Source organism: Notechis scutatus, chromosome 10 (assembly GCF_049901735.1).
Source record: "Notechis scutatus isolate UNSWTSFEM ecotype Mainland chromosome 10, rNotScu1.2, whole genome shotgun sequence".
NCBI lineage: Eukaryota > Metazoa > Chordata > Lepidosauria > Squamata > Elapidae > Notechis > Notechis scutatus.
Window position 1 is genome coordinate 2,249,093 of NC_142018.1, and position 19,906 is coordinate 2,268,998.

Sequence of the window (19,906 nt, forward strand, 5' to 3'; positions counted from 1 at the left end):
TTTTTAATAACAGCAAAATTTGGCACCAATAAATACGGACAGTAACTTTGCAGAGCAGTTTAAACAAGAAATGAAGGAAGTTAGAATATCAGTTTTGGATTGATAGATGCAGAAGGATACAGGCTGAAACAGAAATACAACTTAAGGCACCTCTTCATGGTCCTCCATGCTTCAGCACGTTGGAGAGTTCCCCCATTTGATCATAGACCAAAAAATAGAATAACAAAGTTGGAAGGGACCTTAGAGATTCTGGTCCATCCTTCTCCTCAAGCAGGAAACCCTTTATCATTTCAGACAAATGGCTGTTCAATCTCTTCTCCAATGATGGAGCATACACAATTGCTGAAGACAAGCTATTGGTTGATTGCTTTCATTGTTGGGAAATTTCTCTTAGTTCTAGGTTGTTCTCTCCTTGATTAGTTTCCATCTATTGTTTCTTGTCCTGCCTTCAGGTGCTTTAGAGAATAGGTTGACCCCCTCAAATATTGGAACGCTGCTATCATGTCACCACGAGTCCTTGTTTTCATTAGACTAGATATTTTTATTTTTAATTTTTATTTTATTTAGAAAAGTTATATAACCCCCTACTCACAGAGACTCTAGGCACAAACAAGAGTGTCTACATCTTTTTTATATTGTGGCTTGCTAAAATATAAAATATAAGCCTGGCTTACTAAAAATTGTTTTCAGCAGCAATCATCCCCCCTAAGCTGTTCATAAAGTTGAAGCATCAGCTACACCCAATTCTTCCTTGCCACTCCATTTTAAGCCATGTCCTCTAATATGCTGATATGTGTTGTTGGTCCTGCCACTGCTGATTAAGATGCTAGCAGATATGCTCATCTCAAATGAAGGGTTGGGTTGGAACTGAGGTATCCATCAGATGTGGCTAGTTTTTGAGAGATCTGGTGCAGCTCTTGGCATTAAAAGTATCAGAATAGAAAAGAAAAGTGCACCCCAAAGTTTTGAATACTAAATTGATTCAGAAGTGTATTTAAATGGCACATATGTGGGTCTGATTGGGATAAACTGTTGAAATGACACATAAATGTTTTGCATTTTTTTTAAATTTAATTTATTTTATTCCATTTTTATATATGGTTTTATTAATGTTTGTGTTTTACATTCTGTATTTTGATTATGGCCTATTGACTGCTAAACAATAAAGTTACAAGTATTATTTAAATAGTACTTTTAAGGAAAGAAAATATAGAATTTTGATTTCTACCTTTCCCTCTATTCTTGGAGGACCCAAGAATAGAGCCCATGAATAGAATAGAATAGAATAGAATAATAGAATAGAATAGAATAGAATAGAATAGAATAGAATAGAATAGAATAGAATAGAATAGAATAGAATAGAATCTGGAAGGGACCTTGGAGGTCTTCTGCTCAAACAGGACAACCTATACCATCTCACACAAGTGACTGTCCAGTCTCCTCTTAAAAACTTCCAGTGATGGAGCTCCCATGATTTCTGAAGGCAAGCCGTTCTACACTGGTTAATTGTCCTCACTATTAGGAAGTTTCTCCTCAATTCCAGGTTGCTTCTCTCTTTGGTTAGTTTCCAACCATTGTTTCTTGTCCTACCCTCTGGTGCTTTGGAGAATAATTCGACCCCCTCTTCTTTGTGGCAGCCCCTCAAATACTGGAATACTGCTATCATGTTGCCCATAATTCTTCTTCTTTTTTTTAGACTAGACCAAATAATCAGTTCTATCTTATCTTCTTTCAACAAAAAGTCCATGTACGTTTTCTAATCTTTTTAAAAAAATCTGTATCTTTTCTATCTTTATCTATCAGAGCTTAATCAACTTTGCCACAAAATGGTGTGTGTTGCATCAAGTTTATAATCCAATCTTCTATTGTGGGTATTATTTAAATAGCATTTATGTGTGCAATATAGGAAATACTTGTAAAATAATAAGATGTAAAGATGTAAAGATAAAAGAGTGCAGAGAAGGCCAACAAAGATGATTAAAAACAGAGCAACAAAGATGATTGCGGCTAAAATGTATGAAGAATGGTGGCAGAAGTTGAGTATGGCTAGCCTGGTGAAAAAAAAGAACCAGGGAAGACATGATGGCAGTGTTCCAATATTTGAGGGGCTCCTACAAAGATGAGGAAGGTCAACCTCTTTTCTAAAGCACCAGAAGGCAAGACAAGAAAGAATGGATGGAAATTAATCAAGGAGAGAAGCAACCTAGAACTAAGGAGAAATTTCCCAACAGTGAGAACAATTGGACTCCCCTGAAGCTCCATGAGACATAGTCAAGAGTAATTGATGATAGAAATGTCTTTTCAGCAACAGCAGATAATCTAGAAGGTCCCTACCCTGGTCCTTTGGTTGTCACTATAATTGCATTAAAAACTCTACAGAATCTTGCTTCAGTTTATGTTCTCCTTGCCTTGACCATAAAACTAACTTTTAACTAACTCTCTCTCCCCTCCTCCTACCCTTCCTTCCTTCCATTCTTCCCCCTCTTCCTTTTTCTTCTTCTCTCCCCTTTTTCTTCTCTCTCCTCCTTTTCTCTCCTGACTCATTCCTTAAATATATGATTAAGTCAGTTGACTACATGTTCAGCCAACTGGGACTCACCTAGATCAGGGGACCATCTGCTGTACCCCTATGTCAGCTGCTCAGATAACTTTACCTTTTTAAAATTATTTTTAAAAATAGGTCTAGCACCAGCTGTTCCAAATGAGCCTCTGTTTAAGTAAACTTACATAAAATTAGTCATGGCTGAAGCCTCTGCTGTGCAACTGGCTTTGAAATTGTGATGTTTGCTCAGTTTTTATTTCTAATTTCTACTGCAAACATTTCATATTTCAATCTGACACTTTTCTTAACAGTGTCTTTTTTCCCCCAAACGTGACAAAGATATGACCAGAATCTTCAACTCTATCGTGCTTGAGGAATTGTGAGTTCAGCACCAGGAAGCCAAATATTTCTTTATGACTTCTCTCGTAAAACACTGCTAGAATAGAAGAAACGTGTGTTAGCTAAGGCTAAGGCAAGTTGAAAGGAGGCATGGTTTACTAATCTACAAGCTGCCCCACCCAGTCATCTACCAAAGAAAGACTCCATTTGTTTTTGCCAAGAGTATAACTTTACTGAAGCTTAAGTGTGTACAGAAATAGTGTAAGCTGAATCTGCAAACAATACAAAGTAAATTTTCCTCTCCCGCCCAACACCAGCCCCCCCCCCCAAGTTATCTGTAACTGTCCAATTTGGTGCTTGTATATTGTTTAGGAAACAGGTTCATTGTTACCAGCTCTGCATATCAATAGTTGACCTTGGCTGGCTGAAGCTTCTCACAAGGTACTCATCTCAAATAATCTAAGTGCTAGAGGCCCACTGTAACTACATAGCCAAAAAGGTATTAAGAGTTCTTAACCTAATCCTACGTAGCTTTTCTCTGGGAATATCACAGTACTAACTAGAGCATACAAACCATTTGCTAGACCAATACTTGAATACAGCTCATCAGTCTGGAACCCACATTACGTATCTGATATTAACACAATTGAGAAAGTCCAGAAATATTTCACAGAAAGTTCTCCACTCCTCTACTCGTTGCAGAATACCTTATGCCACCAGACTTGAAATTCTAGACCTAGAAAACCTTGAATTATGCCATCTTCAGTCCGATCTAAGTATAGTATATAAAATCATACATTGCAATGTCCTACCTGTCAATGAATACTTCAGCTTCAACCATAACAACACAGAGATACAAGCACACAATAGATACAAACTCAAGGTTAAAACAAACTCAAGGTTAATCGCACCAAACTTGATTGCAGGAAATATGACTTCAGCAACAGAGTGGTCAATGTCTGGAATACTCTACCTGACTCTGTGGTTTCTTCCCCAAACCCCAAAAACTTTAACCTTAGACTGTCTACTATTGACCTTACGCCTTTCCTAAGAGGGGGCGTACATAAGCGCACCAATGTGCCTACCATCCCTGTCCTATTGTTTCTTTTATTTGTCTTATATGTACCCATTTCATATATTCATAACTATGTTTTTACTTATACCTATTATCTTGTAAGCAATTGACAAATCAAATCAAGGAAGGAAGGAAGGAAGGAAGGAAGGAAGGAAGGAAGGAAGGAAGGAAGGAAGGAAGGAAGGAAGGAAGGAAGGAAGGAAGGATGGTGCAGTTGGGCTCCCCCCATCTTCCTTGCATTCCAATCCTTCCCTCTCTCCACCCCACCCCCGTCCCCAGTAATAAAGTGAGGCTGCCAGCTCATGAAGCTTGGATAGGACAGGTGCAGCCATGACATTCTCCTTGATTGGTGGTCTCCATCATTCTCTTTGCCCACATCGTCCAGCATATATGGGAGACCAGAGATATTTCTCTTATTTATTTGACATATTTCTGTTTTTAGTAGATCTATGGACTAGGGAGATAAAAAGACCGAAACCCTCTCCTCTTGCTTAAAACTGCAACGGAAATGCTGTCTGTTTGCTAACTGTGTGGGGAGAACTTCTCCCTGGCAAATGGATTTCTAGGCTTCTTGCTGCATTTCAGAGAGAAACTTCCAGTCAGTATTCATCCGCAAGAGATCTTGGGTGTGCTAGAGTTCCATCTCATTCCACAGCATCAAAGTTGAGAGGTTCCATCCAGGGTTGGTTCTTTCTAGCCATCTTAATGAATGGCCTTTGCATTCCAGCGATTGTGTTCATTTCTCCCGAGGAGATGAAATCAGAGTTTTAAACATGACACAGTTTTGAATGGCTGTCCCGGTAATGTTTGTTTTCCTGCAGGATCTGATAAGAAGAGACATCTTGTACTACAAAGGACGGATTGATATGGACCGCTATGAAGTTTTGGATATTGAAGATGGACGGGACGATGACTTCAATGTGAGCATGAAGAATGCTTTCAAGCTACATAATAAGGAGACTGAGGAAATGCATTTGTTTTTTGCCAAGAAGCTGGAAGAGAAATTGAGGTGGCTCAGAGCTTTCCGCGAGGAGCGAAAGATGGTGCAAGAAGATGAGAAGATAGGTAAGACATGAGGTTCTAAGCAGGTGGGTCTTAGAGCTCAGGAATAGGATTTGCACCTCACACAACATCTGCTAGGACCCCCTGTATAAACAGGGCCTAGCATCCCCCCTTCAGTGTGACTGCGGGAACCCACCTCAAACAGTAGATCACATCGTGACCAGCTGTAAACTGAGGGCATATATCGGGCCCAGTAGCTGGTTTTTTTAAAAATATAAATGATGCTGCATTTCAATGGTTAGATGGCCAAACATTGGTATCTGAACATAGAGCTTTTTAACATTTATATCTTATTGTGTTTTACTAATATGGGGAAAATGTCAACATGCATTGTTAGTCCATGCATGATATACCATACTTTAAATAAACAGAGATTCGGAACCCTTCTTCCCTCCTGGTTAGATATTGAATGTTGGCCTCCTATTGCTCCATTTGTCCATTGGCTTCCAAATCCATCTGGAATCTCCTGAAAAGAAGAACCAACAGGTTGCACCATCTCTTTCCTATTATCCATTCTTGCAATGGGAAACTACAACCATGTGTTTTTCCTTGCATGATAGCAACAGCAATAGCACTTAGATGTATATACTACCCCATAGTGCTTTACAATGTCAAAGTATTGTCCTCAATAATCTGGGTCTTCATTTTACCAACCTCGGAAGGATGGAAGGCTGAATCAACCTTCAGTTCATTGGGATCAAACTCCAGGTTGTGGGCAGAGTTAGCCTGCAATAGCAATAGCACGTAGATTTATATACCACTTCATAGTGCTTTACAGCCCTCTCTAAGCAGATTACAGAATCAGCCTCTTGCCCCCAACAATCTGGGTCCTCATTTGACTGACCTCAGGAGGATGGAAGGCTGAGTCAACTGTGAGCCTGTCAAAATCGAACTCCTGGTAGTGGGCAGAGCCAGCCTGCAATCCTGCATTCTAACCATGGAGCCACCATGGCTCCTCATACAGAAAAGCCTACTTTTGCTCCCACATAGAAAACCACGGGCTCCAGTCAAAGAAAATCTCGTGCTGCCTTCAAAGGAGCAACATAACTGACTGTAAGGCAGAGTGGAGCAAGGAGGCTTTGAAGAGAGTATCAAGGTTTTGCTTGATGTCCTTCAAGGGATAGGAAGGTATTGTCTCTTTAATTTCCCAATGTAGATTTTCCAGGTATGACGGGGGTCCCCAGATTCCCAGCCATCATTCATGGGAAATCTTAAGAGTTTAGCCCCAACTGGTCCAAAGGAGCCAGTGGTTGGAAGCAGCAGTCATGTGTGTCACATGTAGACTGGCAAGCACTTCAGAAAATGGAGCTGGTTGTCTAATCAAGGAGTGTGTATGCATCAAGCTGACTGACTGGCTGGAAGAAAATTCTGTTGGTTTGCATTTTCATAAAAAGGTATCCACTTTGCAATTTACAAACCAGTACATGAACTGGTGATATCTCATGTCATTTGACAAAGGAGAATGTGCTCTATAAATTATGGAGAAGAGTGAGTGGGTGAAATGACTCTAGGAGCAGAGGGTGGTGTTCTTGCACTTATTGCACTAATGGCAAAATTCAATTATGCGCAACAGCACACAGATCAAAAGCATGCCTAGGAAGCATATAGGTACTAACAGGTGGTGCACCAGAAGGGGAAAAAAAACCCCACACCAAAACTGTGGAACAAGAAGGGGTTTTTTTATGAAAAAGGTTGACTTGCAAACAATGTGGCTGTTTATACAAATGGGCATACGGATCAGCGTACAGGGGAAGAGCGCATAAAAAACTGTGTGTACAAAATGCATGAGGAAAAACTAGCATGAGGAATGAAAAGAGAGGGGGGAGAGAGGGAGGAAGGGAGAGAGAGAGGAAGGAAGGGAGGGAGGGAGGGAGGAAGAGAGGGAGAAAGGAACAAAGAGTAGGAAGGAGAAAATGGAAGCAGAGAAAAAAGAAAAGTAAGGAGAGATCAATGAGGGCATAATCAGGTCTGTTGGATTAATCTACCTCTTTAAGCCTTCAGGAAATCCAGGTGGAGAAGAGGGACTATGTTTCTGCAGAGTGTTCACTCTCTCTTCCCCCCTCCTCTTTCCTCTCCAGGCTTTGAAATTTCTGAGAACCAGAAACGACAAGCAGCCATGACTGTCAGAAAAGTCAGTAAACAGAAAGGTAATTCCCTCTGTGTGTGGTGGGCAGTGAGCGGACGGCAGCCGGCCGGCTGACAGCCTCATCTTTGCCCTTCTCTTCCTCCCCCTCAGTGCCGCCTCCCTTTTCCTGTCCTGTCCTTTCATCTGTGCACCTTTTAGCGCCTACAGGTAGTCCTCAGGTTATGATGGCAGTCGGGCCCAGAATTTCCATCTCACTTAAGCCCGAGAGCCAGCTTGGTATGGTGATGAAAGTGTTGGACTAAGAGAGGGATAATCTAATTTTCTAGTCTTCCCTCAGCCATGGCGACCCTCTCTCAGAGCAGCCGACTTCCTAGACCTTGATATTGTGGGGGGAAATGGGAGGAGGGAGTGCCCGCCTTCCTGTCCCAAAGGCAGGATGTAAATCCACAAGTGAACAAATAGACTGAATTGTCTATTGGACAATTGCTTATTTCATGAGAAACACAGGAGAAGAGATGCCAGATGCCTCCGGCAGGACAGGTAAAGCCATCAGAAGCTGCCGTACAGCAGAGCAGATGACTAACAGTCAAACTCAGCATTTGTGAGAATTGGACAACTGCTATATCTCCCACAAGCTCCCAGCATGAGATCAGGCAGCTACTTGATCCATTTCAATGGGAGAATCTACAATCTTTTGCAAACAAGCAAAGCTGCCTCCATTAAATAACCCTCCAGTTCTAAGATCTGGCAAGGTTATCCATCAGCCATACACCATCTAATTGTCTTTCTGTCTTTGTCTCTCTAGGTGGTTGGGCTAGCAAATTGGGACTAAATTATTTCTGGTCTGGTCAACAATTAATCAAATTGTGCCATAACTTGGCTACTCTTACTTGTGGCTATGATATGGTTTCCTGCTGCTTCGAATCAGTTGGAGCTTAGGAAAAAGGGTGGATAAATGGATCAGGCCAAATGGCACCAAGATGTTTAATCATTTTTTGATTTGGGGAGTGGAAGTTGAAAGGGAATATTGGTACCTTAAGGTCTCCAGGTATTTACTTTACCTCTTAAGCCCCATGAAACCTTCCAGTTCTGGATTGCAGGCTTCAAAATACCACAGAAATCTTCTATGGCCCTCAAGTGAACACATTTCTGCAGTGGTGTAAGATTAAAAAAATAGATTAAGAAGACACAAAAGCATCTCATGTATGAGAAGACAGTTCATATTCAGATTTTGCCTAATGTAATTTAAACGGCCCAACACAATTCAAGCTGCCAGTTGACTTCAAATCAGTTTTCTACAATACCCTGCTCTCCAGACATAATGGGCAACAATCCTCTTGATCTTTGTAAATCTTGCAAATGATAGGCTAGCTGAGACTGATGGGAGGTAGAGTTCCTATCTTCTCAAGGGCATCAGATAAGTAAGGCTGTTTTACACCTTCATCCAGAGAAATATTGAGTACTTAATTGCATTTATCTGCTTAATTTAGCAATTGCTCTCTGATTATCTCAATCTCTCTGTGGACCCCTTGGAAAATGGTGGGGTCTTATTGAACCGAGCTTCTTTGAATATAAATTAATTGATTCTTATCACCCCCATTTTCCCATCCCTTCTTTATGCAGCCTTGGCTGTCTTTGCAGAATTGGGAATTGCCTTTCAGAAAAGCCATTCTTGCCTTTTCAATTTCAGTGAATTCAGTGGCATAAAGTCAAGTAGCTATTTTTGGAATTGAATCATGAATATGGAAGTGATTAAAGACAAATCAAATATATGATGATGAGCAAAGATCAGCGTATCAAAGAAAATAAAGCCAGAAAGAAGAAATTAATTAATCACATTAGTCCAGGCTGGCCAATTTATCGTATTTGCACTAACTGTTGATGTGTTTTCATTGCAGCCATAAAAAATTGGTAGCTTAAGGATGTCTGCACTATTCTGTCCACCTTCGGAGACTTCATAGCAGGGGTAATATAGATGGTCTCCAACTTACAGCAGTTCATTTAGTGACTGTTCAAAGTTACAGCAGCACTGAAAATAGGGATTTTTCACATTTACGGCCATTTCTACATCCCCATGGTCAGGGGATCAAAATTTTCAGACACTTGGCAACTGACTCACATTTATGACGGTTGCAGAGTCCTGGAGGTCACATGATCCCCTTTTACGATCTTCTGACAAGCGAAGTCAATGAGGAAGCCCGATTCACTCAACAACAGCGTTACTAACTTAACACCTGCAGTGATTCACTGAACAACTGTGGCAAGAAAAGTCATAAAATGGAGAAAACTCACTTAACAAATGTCTCATTTAGCAACAGAAACTTTGGGTTTTGTGGTCATAAGTTGAGGACTACCTGTATATACAATCTCCATAGCAGATCCCCATAAAAATTGCAATGGAACAAGAAATGCTTCCTATTCTATAGAGTTGCACGGGCAGGCAGATTCCGTAACTGAATTTTGGGGGAATCTCTGTTTCATAAAATCATAGCTTGGAGGGAACTGTTGAGGTCTTCTAGTCCAACCCTCTGCCCAAGGCAGGAGCCCTCATACCTCCCCGGACATGCGTTGCCTGATGACGGGGCACCCTCAGCTCTGGGAGGCCAGCGCCTTCTTCACTGATTAATTGTTCTCATGGTCAGGAAATTGTTTACAAACCAGAGTGGTGCAGCCGCACAAGAGCTTCACTTTACAAGTCCCAACCCTGCACTCTCTCAAAGGAGAAAGATCTGTCATTCTACGTCAGGCTTTCTCAACATTGGAAGCCTGCAGCTGTACATAAATAACACAAGTATAAAAATAATAAAATTAATTAATTAATTAAAACCTAAATAAGTTAAAAAGAAAATATAAACAAACAAAAACCTCAAAGGGCAGACTTGATGGAGGGATGGGTCTTTTTCTGTGGTCAATTTGCTATGTTTCCATAAAATCATGCCCAAAGCTGAGAATAAGTCTTGATCTAGCTCATGGACTAACAATGAAATTACAAAGGAGCTGAGAGCAGCCCTGCCACCTCACCCAGCTCAGTCCGCAATTCTGTTAATTTGCACCTTTGTCTGCAAAAACCTCTAAATTAAAAATACAGCAGCGTTTGAACTTAAGCTCCAGCAAGGCCTTTGTTCCTGTGGGATTTGTTTTCCTACCGGTAATTTTCCATTTCATCCCTTAAAAGAATTCTTCACAAAGATTTCTTTTGCCTCCTGGAGAAGGAAACATTTTTTCCCTGTTTGTTTAGTTTCTGGTGTCACAGTTCTGGAGGCAAGAAAGAACAAAGAAAAAAAGCGAGATTAAGGGGTAGAGAAGAAGGGTGGGAGGTGATCCAACCTGAAAGCCTCATTTTCTACTTTTGTTTCAGGAGGAAAGAGACCCCCTCTCTCTGGAGCATTCAGAGGGAGATGAGCAATTGACAATTACAGTCGGCAGAAATGCTTAGCTGTTTGCTTCAAACGTGGCATAAATCGAGTGAAATTAAAGAAGGGGCACAAATGCTAGGAATAGGTTAGATCCAGGGTGTCCAACCTTGGCAACTTTAAGACTTGTGGACTTCAACTCCCAGAGTTCCTCAGCCAGCAAAGCTGGCTGAGGAACTCTGGGAGTTGAAGTCCACAAGTCTTAAAGTTGCCAAGGTTGGACACCCCTGGGTTAGATGAAAGGCTAAACTAACCCAGCACGACAACCAACAAGATGCCCTCAATGAAGTCAGGATCTTCCCCACTGCATCCAGGTATTTCAAGTAGGAGTGGGGGATGATGGCCCTTTAATGAACTCGTGGACTTCAACCAGGATGGCTCAGGAATTCTGGGAATTGAAGCCCAAAAGTCATAAAAGGACCATCGTTCCCCTCCCCTGATTTAAAGCATTTATACAGCTGCCCATCTTCTAACCAACTCTGAGCGGGTCCCAATCAAAAGTTAAAAGAACGTATAAAATCAGCTTAAGGGTATAAAATTAAAGCAATTTAAATATTGGGAGGAAAAAACCCCAAAGACCTGGAGAAACTTCTTGGGTGAGAAGCGAAATGTTTTCAAGGGGAAAAATACAACGTTCCAACTGACCTTTGGAGAAGAACCTTTGGGACGTTTGGTGTCAAGTCAACCTTTTAATGTGCAGTTATCCAAACTTATCCCAGCACTTGGGGGGAAACCAGGTCTTCAAACCAGAAGGCTTAGGAGGGTGGAGATCTGCCAAGGTTCCGGCTGCAGAAGGTCCTATAGGCTGCCCCAGAAAAGGCACACTTCCTAGATCCCATCAGATATTTAGGGGAAGGGTGCTCACCCTGTCTGATCTGGTAGGATGGATAGATTCAGTGCATTAGATAATATATGGAAGGTGCCACCACTGGAAGTAGTGGCCAACATCTTGGGTGGCTTTCATAGGGATTAGAACATTTCCCAGGGATTAAGATTTATTAGTGGCAACTTTTCAAACTGGCTATGTATGATCTGCATAATGGAGGCAGAAAGTCTTATCAATGCAGTCGACATTTTGTTTTCCAAATGTGTCTGGCAAACTACTCTAGGGACATAATGAAAAACTTACGGAGGTTTGGTATTGTTTTTTTTTAGCCTAATTCAACAGGATATTTTTAACCTATTGCAAGAAGTTGGACTTGATGACCTCTGAGGTCCCAGCCCAATGATTCTATGTTCTATTTATTTACACAAATGACAAAAATGTTTAAACTTTAAAAAAGAAGAGACAACTCCAAACAAATTAAAAATACAAACTAAAAGAGAAGAGCTGGAAGAAGATGGAGGGGGGAAATCTACCTTATATTTTATATTTATCAACTATCAGTCATCGATTAATGAATACATTAATATTTACAGAACAAAATATTGTAAAATATCACAAAATCTCTGCCATATACCATCATATTACTTGATTAGTAAAAATAATGTATTTTCCAAAATAGAAAAATGACAGATATATGACAACTGTTCCTTAACACCTTGAAATAATCCCTTTCCCAATTCTTCAATATGATCCTTTTAGCCACATCCCATGTTCAATACAACCATAATTTCTGACACAATAAAATTCCAAAGCTTTGGAATTAATAAACTTTAACACAATCTTTAACATTTAAAGATTTTCCCATACTGTAAATCTGTGGGGTCCTTGGAGCTCTCTAAACTTGGTTGTTTTTCAGACATTTCATTACCCAACCAGGCAACAACACTAGAAGGAAGTGAAGTTTATATTTTGTTTGCATACTTAAACAATAGCCTAATCAAGAAACCATCAGGACCACTCCCACAAACACTGGCAGGGCAAGCCACTCATATATATCAACACAGAGGAAACCCCACTTCCTTCTAGCACTGATGATGTCACCTAGTTGGGTAATGAAACGTCTGCAAAAAAAAAAAAAAAGTCCAAAGAGCACGAAGGACCTCAGAGTTCAACCCTGAGTTACCAATGTTTTCTTCTATCGGTACTGTAATCTGTTTACACAAATTAAGTTATTTATGCATCTGTTTATACACATTTCATGGGAACATGGCTCCCTTTGGAGCTATAGCATGAATGGTTTTATGAGGTTTATCCCTTACCCATAACTGCGCTTGGTGTGTCTGTTTTCATAGCAGATTGACTTGGCTGCTTTCTCTCATTTTGTTCAACCTCTTCTATTATTGTCCACGCTTGCTGGTTCTTCATTTAGTCCTGGCCAGGACCACAGCTCAGGGAGCACAGAGTTGACATGAAACAATGTTAGTTCAATCTCAGGCCCTCAAAAGCTTTCCCAAGGTTCCTTAGACACTCGTTGCTATTGGTTAATGGTCTGTTTTTCTATAAGGCAGCTAATGAAGGTTATAATTCAGCAGGAAACCCTCAGAACCATTCTGGCTTTTGCTTGCATAACGGTGCCCTGATTTCCTGAACATAGGAGAAATTTCTGAGAACCAAAATGAAAGTACACCCAAGTTGTGTGCTTGGGGCCACCATCCCAGAAATCCATGGGACCAGAAACCAAGAGGTCAAAGTGGTCAGGACAAAAACAAGTTTGGATTTAATTTCAACGTATAATAATTGGTATTTGCAAATATTTTCATGGATAGGAGAGAGAGTTCTTGTCCTATAAGAGTTCGTTTAGCGACCATTCAAAGCTACAATGACACTGAAAAAAAGGGACATGACTACTTTTCACACTTATGACCATTGCTGCATCCCTATGGTCTCATGAGCAAAAAGCTTGGCAACTGGTTCACATTTATGACAGTTGCAGTATTCTGAGGCCATGTGGTCACCTTTTGTGACCTGACAAGAAAAATCAACGGGGTAGCCAGATTCACTTAATAACCGTGTTACTAACTTAACCACTGCAGTGATACACTTAACAACTGTGGCAAGAAAGGTTGTAAAACGGGACAAAACTCACTTAAGAAATGTCTTGCTAAGCAACAAAATTTTGGACATTATGATGTGATCATAAGTTGAGGACTACCTGTATTTCATAGTTGCTTGACTAATTCCCCAGCTTGGTCACATTAGACTGGCAACTTTTGGAGGGGCCGTGAGTCATCATCAAGATTTAGTGGGAGGTTGGGGGTCCAAAAATGGGCTTTGAGCCTGGCAGGGACATCTTGGTTGGGTTGGCATTTCTTTGCAAAAGCAACACTCAGATTCAGGGAAAGGTTGTGGCTTCTTCAAGGAACTGCCAACAGGAAGAGAGAAAGTAATGGTGCCAGGTCCGACTGCATCCCTTAATGTCCACTTTGGGGGAAGTTGAGAAAGATGAATGTGTGCTTCCATTTAATCCTTGCATTAAGATGGACTTCTCATTTCTCCTCCCTCTCCTTTCTTCTCCACCTCCCCATCCAGGTGTCGGCTACTCCCGATCCGTTCCTCCGACATACCCACCACCCCAGGAGCCACTAAATCAGGGACAATACTTGGTAACTGACGGCATAGCCCAACCGCAGGTCTATGAGTTCACTGAACCGAAGCGTAGCCAGTCACCCTTCTGGCAAAACTTCAGCAGGTTAACGCCATTCAAAAAATAATATATAGAGTGAGGGGGAGAGTTTTAAAATAAAGTTTAAAAAAAATTAAAAAATGAATAAAAATATATTTATAGATGGACCTTTTTTGGAGAAGCACTGTTGAAACTTAACATTATATATATATATGAATGATATTTCATATATATATAGATATATAGATATATGAATGAAATTTTGAAGGACCAAAAACATTTTTGTTATACTTGTTTTGGGGGAAAAATAGTATCTGCTGCATTATTTTAGGAAGCACCAAGTATTTTGAATCATGTAACTTTATTTTGGCATCCTTGGAAATGTTGTTAAAATTTGTTCTTGAAATTGTTTTGCTACAGAAATGGTGTTCCAGAATGATTCCTATTTGCCTTGTGCTCTGCCTTTGACAGGTTCCATCCAGGGCCAGTGAGGTGCATATTTGTTTTGAGATTTCATTTACAAAAACGCTCTTCTAAAAGCATCTGGGTGCAGGGAGGGGTGTTTAAACCGCTTCCTCTCCTATATCCCTTCCTCTCCAAGCACCCTGGATGGAGCCTGTCAGAGACCCAGGGAGAGAAGGATCAAATTCTCACTTGTTCCTCTGGAAAGAGCTTGGCTGGAGCAACTACCTCGCCAGCAATGAATGTTCCGGATTGGCTCGATTTGGTTGTTTGGAATGAGCTGCAATTTGTGCCCCCATATTCTTTGGTTCTGATCCAAAGCTCCTTTGTACTGTGCAACTGATACTTGTGTAGCTTTGAATGCGGTTGGTAGAAGAACACCATCTCTGCAGTTCTTCGGCTCTGCAAATTCTGTGAAAAACCGGGATTGCAGCTCAGAAGCACCCAGGCAACTGTATCAGAGTGCGGGTGGGAAGAGATATGATATGAATTTTATTATGCAAGAAAGTTTGCCTTTGGCTGCTGCTGATGCAGCCTTTTAATTGCAATCACCTCCCCTTCTGTGGGACTCCTCCATTTCCCAATCAAACCAATTAAGTTGTCCCCATTTCAGTTACACATTCTTTGGGGATTTGATCCATTTCTTTCCCCTTTTTTGGTAGAGCTCATTGCAAAAGCTTAGATCTTTTCCTGCATAGAATCAAAAAAAAAAATGTATGGAAGTCCACATATGCCAGCTTAAGTGCCAAATGGATTCTCAGAATTCTGGTCCGTTGGCCCATTTCAGTGCTCCTAAGATTGTGGCCAACATCCAAGCACACCACAGGCCAGCAATAACGAGTTCATAGTCTGGGGATCACTGGCTCCATCATCTCAAACCTTGTCCTTTCCAGAAAGGCATGCAGTATTACGGAAGAAGGTTTCATGCTATGTAGCCGAACAAAGCCAACCCCTTTTTTCAAAGGATGCATTTCACAAGCATCCTTCGGATCACAAAATGCCAGGAACTAGAAGATTGAGGGGGTCGAAATGGGACAACTTGCCACAGCCAACTCATCAGGCCAAGTCGTTGCAGGACAACTCAACAATTCAATTTAATTATTTGAAATAATTTAAAAAAAACATTTTATTTTTTGTCATTCACATTTTATTTTGTCCCTCTTTTGGTATCCTTTCTTTCTTTATTTTGTCCTTCTTTTGGTATCCTTTCTTTAATGATTCTGTTCGACTATTTCTTCGATACTAGTGTAACTCTTGTCCCATGGCGAGTTGTCGCAGCCATTGCTCAACAAACAGACAACACTGCCAAGAAATCCCTAATCTTGAGAGTTTTGCCTCTTAACTCACCTGCTGTGGCCCACATGGATAAAATTACCCAAATATAAACCCACCCATTCCAGGACTCTTAGATCCTAAAATATATGTCGGGAGAGGAGTTGCCCGCAGTCCCATTTTTGTGCCCTGTTAGAATGTACTTTATTTTTTTTAGAAAATCTATTTATGCATAGAATCATAGGGCTGGAAGTCCAACCCCCTCTTGCAGGAGCCTTACATCATCCTTATACCAGTCAAATGGTTCTCCAGTCTATTTTTGAGTGATTTCCCAATGATCCAGTAGCATTGTATTGCCCCAATTATATTGCACTATCTCAGAATAACAGAGTTGGAAGGGACCTTGGAGGTCTTCTAGTCCAACCCCCTGCTCAAGCAGGAGACTCTATATCATTCCAGACCAACACCTGTCCAGTCTCTTCTTAAAAACCTCCCATGATGGAGAACCCAAAACTTCTGAAGGTAAACCCTTCCACTGGTTAATTTTTCTAATTGTTAGGAAATATCTCCTTAGTTCTAGGTTGTTTCCATCCATTGGTTCTTGCCTTGCCTTCTGATGTTTAATCTCCATTAAACACATTTAATTAGACAGGGAGCATCAGGTTACTCCCTGCTTCGAGACCCCCTGAGCCCCACTGGTAGAATTTGTGGTGAGATTTCTCATGGTTTTCCAGGGAAATGAGGGGATCGCCACACATAAAGGGGCATTTTATGTCCCCTTTGCTTCATTCTCTTGCTGCCTTCTGCATCCTGGCCACTGAAAATGTGGTTTGTGTGAATTAAAACACCCCCCACAAGTTCCCTAAATATGTATCAAAACAAGTTGTCCAAATTTTTAAATGAGCTAAGGTGGAATTTGCCTTTTATGTCTCTTTTGTAAGCTAACATGGATGATGAGATGCCAGTCGTATTATTTTGGAGTTTGTTCCTTGGTTTCTGTCAGCTAAGAAAATATTCCATCATACATTTTAGCTTCCAAAATGTTACTAGGGGAAACAGAATGAGAAGGAAGATGCTCAGAGGTTGCATTAAGCAAAGCTCTTGTCTCCTTTGCTTAGCTTGAATTGACTTTGTTAACGGAAACCCTTTGAAGAATGAAAGCAAAGTCACCGCACTTCTTTTCATTCCTGAATGGTTACGGTTCCTTTTGTGGATATTCAGGCGCAGCAGGAAAACCTGGCTGCCTCTTTAAACAAGAGGAATCCCCTGGTTCCTGCTGATTTCGTGTTTATGCCAACAAGAGCAAAATTTTGGATAGATTTCTCAGCCAGATAAATGATAAAGGGGCAAACGTTTTATGTCCTGCTTTTAGAATACACACAAGGCAGACCCACACTGAGTTTTCCACAACTCCATTTTTATGACTTCCCTTTGCTTTATTCATTGACCTGTTGAGATGGGAAGACACTTTAAGAATGGAATAGCCTCCATTACTGTAAATAGTAACAAGAACAGAGTTGGAAAGGACTTTAGAGGTCCAACCCCTGCTCTTGCAGGAGATCTATACTATTTCTGATGGCTGTCCAATCTCTTCTTAAAAGCCTCCACTGTTGGGGTACCCACAATTTCCAAAGGCAATTTGTTCCCCTGGTTAATTGTCCTCACTGTCAAGAATTTTCTCCTTAGTTCTAAGTTGCTTCTCTCCTTGGTTACTTTCCATCCTTTGATTCTTGTCCTGCCTTTTGAGTGCTTTGGAAAATAGGTTGACCTCCCTCTTCCTTGTAGCAGCCCTTCAAGTATTGGAAGACTGCTATCTCATCACCCCTACTCTTTCTTTTCACTAGACTAGACATATCTCAATCCCAATCCAGTTCTTCATATGATTTTGTTTCAGGCCCCCTAATCATTTTTGTCACTCTTCTCTGCACTCTTTCCAACTTCTTTGTTGTATTGGGGTGACCAGAACTGGATGCAGTATTCCAAGTGTGGTCTTGCCAAGGCTTTCTAGAGCGGCACTAGTAACCATGCTACAAACAGAGAAAAAGAGAGACAGAGAGGGAAGGAGAGAAAAGAAGAAGTAGAAGAGGGAAAATGCCAGGGAATTGGAAAGAATGCAATGGACGCCTTTGCTTTCTTACTTCTTTGCTTGTTTGTTTATTGGGGGGGGGGGAGAACCAAGTTAAGCCTTTTCATTTGCTGTTTTATGCCTCAGAGAGTGCATTTTTTATTTTATTATTATTTTTTTAATCAGAAGATGCTTCCTAAAAAATTCAACCCTAGGGGAAAAACAAGGAAACCACCATCGTTCACCTCCTTAGTTCCATCATAAATCAAGACAAACATGGTCTGACCGGCAGCTTCTTTGTAAACTTGCAGCGAAGGGGAAGTGAATGACAAGGGAGGGGAAAGGGCTGGACTGACACATGGGCAAGGTAAGAGAGATGCTGGCATTTGTTCCTGAGCAAAAGGGTCCATGTGCTCCCCTCCCCCAACTCATCTGGTAGGAACACACCTCCTTCCCTCACAAGGTGCTATGAGAACCGAAGCTTAATTCCCCATAAATCCCCGTGATGGGTTGGAGTCCTCCATGACCCAGCATTCTGGACCAGGAGACCTGTTGGGACCAGAAGCGTCTTGTTTCCTTGAAGGCCTACATCTGATTGGACTTGGGGAGGGGACAACGGAGGGGAGAGAAAGAGAGAGAGAGATACTCGGGCAGGTTGATTGAACATTGACTTCTGTGCCAAGCCCAAAGGAAGCTGAAGGCATCTGTTGAAGAAGGACGTTGGCTGTGCCTGAGATACCTCAGTCTAAGCAGAAAGGAAGAATTTTGACACTTTAAATACAGGGATGTGACCCTCCATCTGTAGACTGATGAGATGTTTTCCCTTGACTGCAGATACCAAGATTTTCTTTTCGAGATCTCCACTTCCCCGTTCTCTGAAAATTTAAGGCAAACAAAAACAAAGCAAGAATCCAAAACTAGGTGCATCTAACAGTTGTAAATAGACAATAAATAGAGGAGAGAGAGAAAAAACAAACAAAGAGAAAAACCATATATTTGAAATTTGTTTCAGTTTTTGGATGGACAGTAGCTGTCCTTTTCAGTGTTATTGATAGTACACTTGTGATCCTTTGGGATTCTGATTTTGTTCTCTTTTGATGCTTACTTTTTCATCGCGGCTACATTTCAGGGAACATGTATATTTAGTAGCTATTGTAAGTTCTGCATGGCACCACCAGGCTCTTTTCTTTTTCCTGGAGAAGAATAAAGAATGAGCTTTTGGGGACATAACAGTCGTTGCACTTGGAATGGAGGAACATATGCCAGGGAATGCGAGCGGGGGAGGGGAGGAAATGCTTCATTTGGGGCTGGACATTTTCTACAGGGGAGGCTCTACCTGTCTAAGCAAAGGATTTCGGCAAACCAGCTAATTCTCAGTTGCCAGTTCTATTCTTTTCTTTTTATTGGATTGTTTGACCCTGTCAAACAAATGTCGGAATTGTGTGCATTAAAAAAAACAAAAACAAATCAAAACAGTGTTTTAAAAAAAAGTGTTGTAAAGACACTGAGCCTTATGAAAAAAATATTTATGGAGTTAAATAAAAAGACCTGAAAAGACATCTCAAGCGTTTCTTCCTAAAATCAGTACAGTGGCCCAGGCGTGTGCGTCTTTATGAATTGGATGGAGGCTAAAGGGTGGGGCTGAATTTTCTGGGTTGAATCATTTCAGAGGGCGGGGATGAAATGACGTTTGTGCTTTTATATGTCTATTGCATTGATGCAATGCAGGGAGTCCTCGACTAAACGTTTCATTTAGTGACCATTCGAAGTTACAACAGCACTGAAAAAGTGACTTACGACCATTTTTCACATTTACAACTGTTGCAACATCCCCATGGCCATGTGATCAACATGTAGAGCCTTGGGAACTGACTCATATTTATGACGTGCCCCGGGGGTCATGTGATCCCCTTTTGTGACCTTCTGACAAAGTCAATGGGGAAGCCAGATTCACTTAATATCTGGAATGATTCACTTAACAACTGTGACAAGAAAGGTCATAAAATGGGGCAAAACTCAATAAATGTCTCATTTAGCAATAGAAATGTTGGGCTCAGATGTGGTTGTAAGTCAAGAACTAC

The 19,906-nt window shown here is 41.0% G+C and overlaps 2 protein-coding genes across 7 annotated transcripts in view; both read left to right on the forward strand.

Annotated features, from left to right (window-relative positions):
* LOC148129729 (uncharacterized) overlaps positions 1-5,022 on the forward strand; it is a 131,267-nt gene extending 126,245 nt beyond the window's left edge. The window contains exon 8 of the mRNA XM_087971963.1: positions 4,778-5,022. The gene's annotated coding sequence lies outside the window, so the exon portion shown is untranslated. The remainder of the gene's footprint in view (positions 1-4,777) is intronic.
* The window catches only part of ARHGEF9 (Cdc42 guanine nucleotide exchange factor 9), a 262,693-nt gene extending 243,309 nt beyond the window's left edge, over positions 1-19,384 (forward strand). For 3 of the 6 annotated variants that reach the window (XM_087971959.1, XM_087971962.1, XM_087971961.1), the window contains 3 exons: positions 4,778-5,021; positions 7,097-7,165; positions 13,933-14,190. In XM_087971959.1, coding sequence (XP_087828085.1) covers positions 4,778-5,021; positions 7,097-7,165; positions 13,933-14,114 — 495 coding nt within the window. In that variant the 3' untranslated portion in view covers positions 14,115-14,190. Of the gene's footprint in view, positions 1-4,777; positions 5,022-7,096; positions 7,166-13,932 lie in introns of all 6 variants that reach the window. The other 3 variants (XM_087971957.1, XM_087971956.1, XM_087971958.1) reach the window with 1 other exon arrangement.
* The last annotated feature ends 522 nt before the right edge of the window (positions 19,385-19,906 follow it).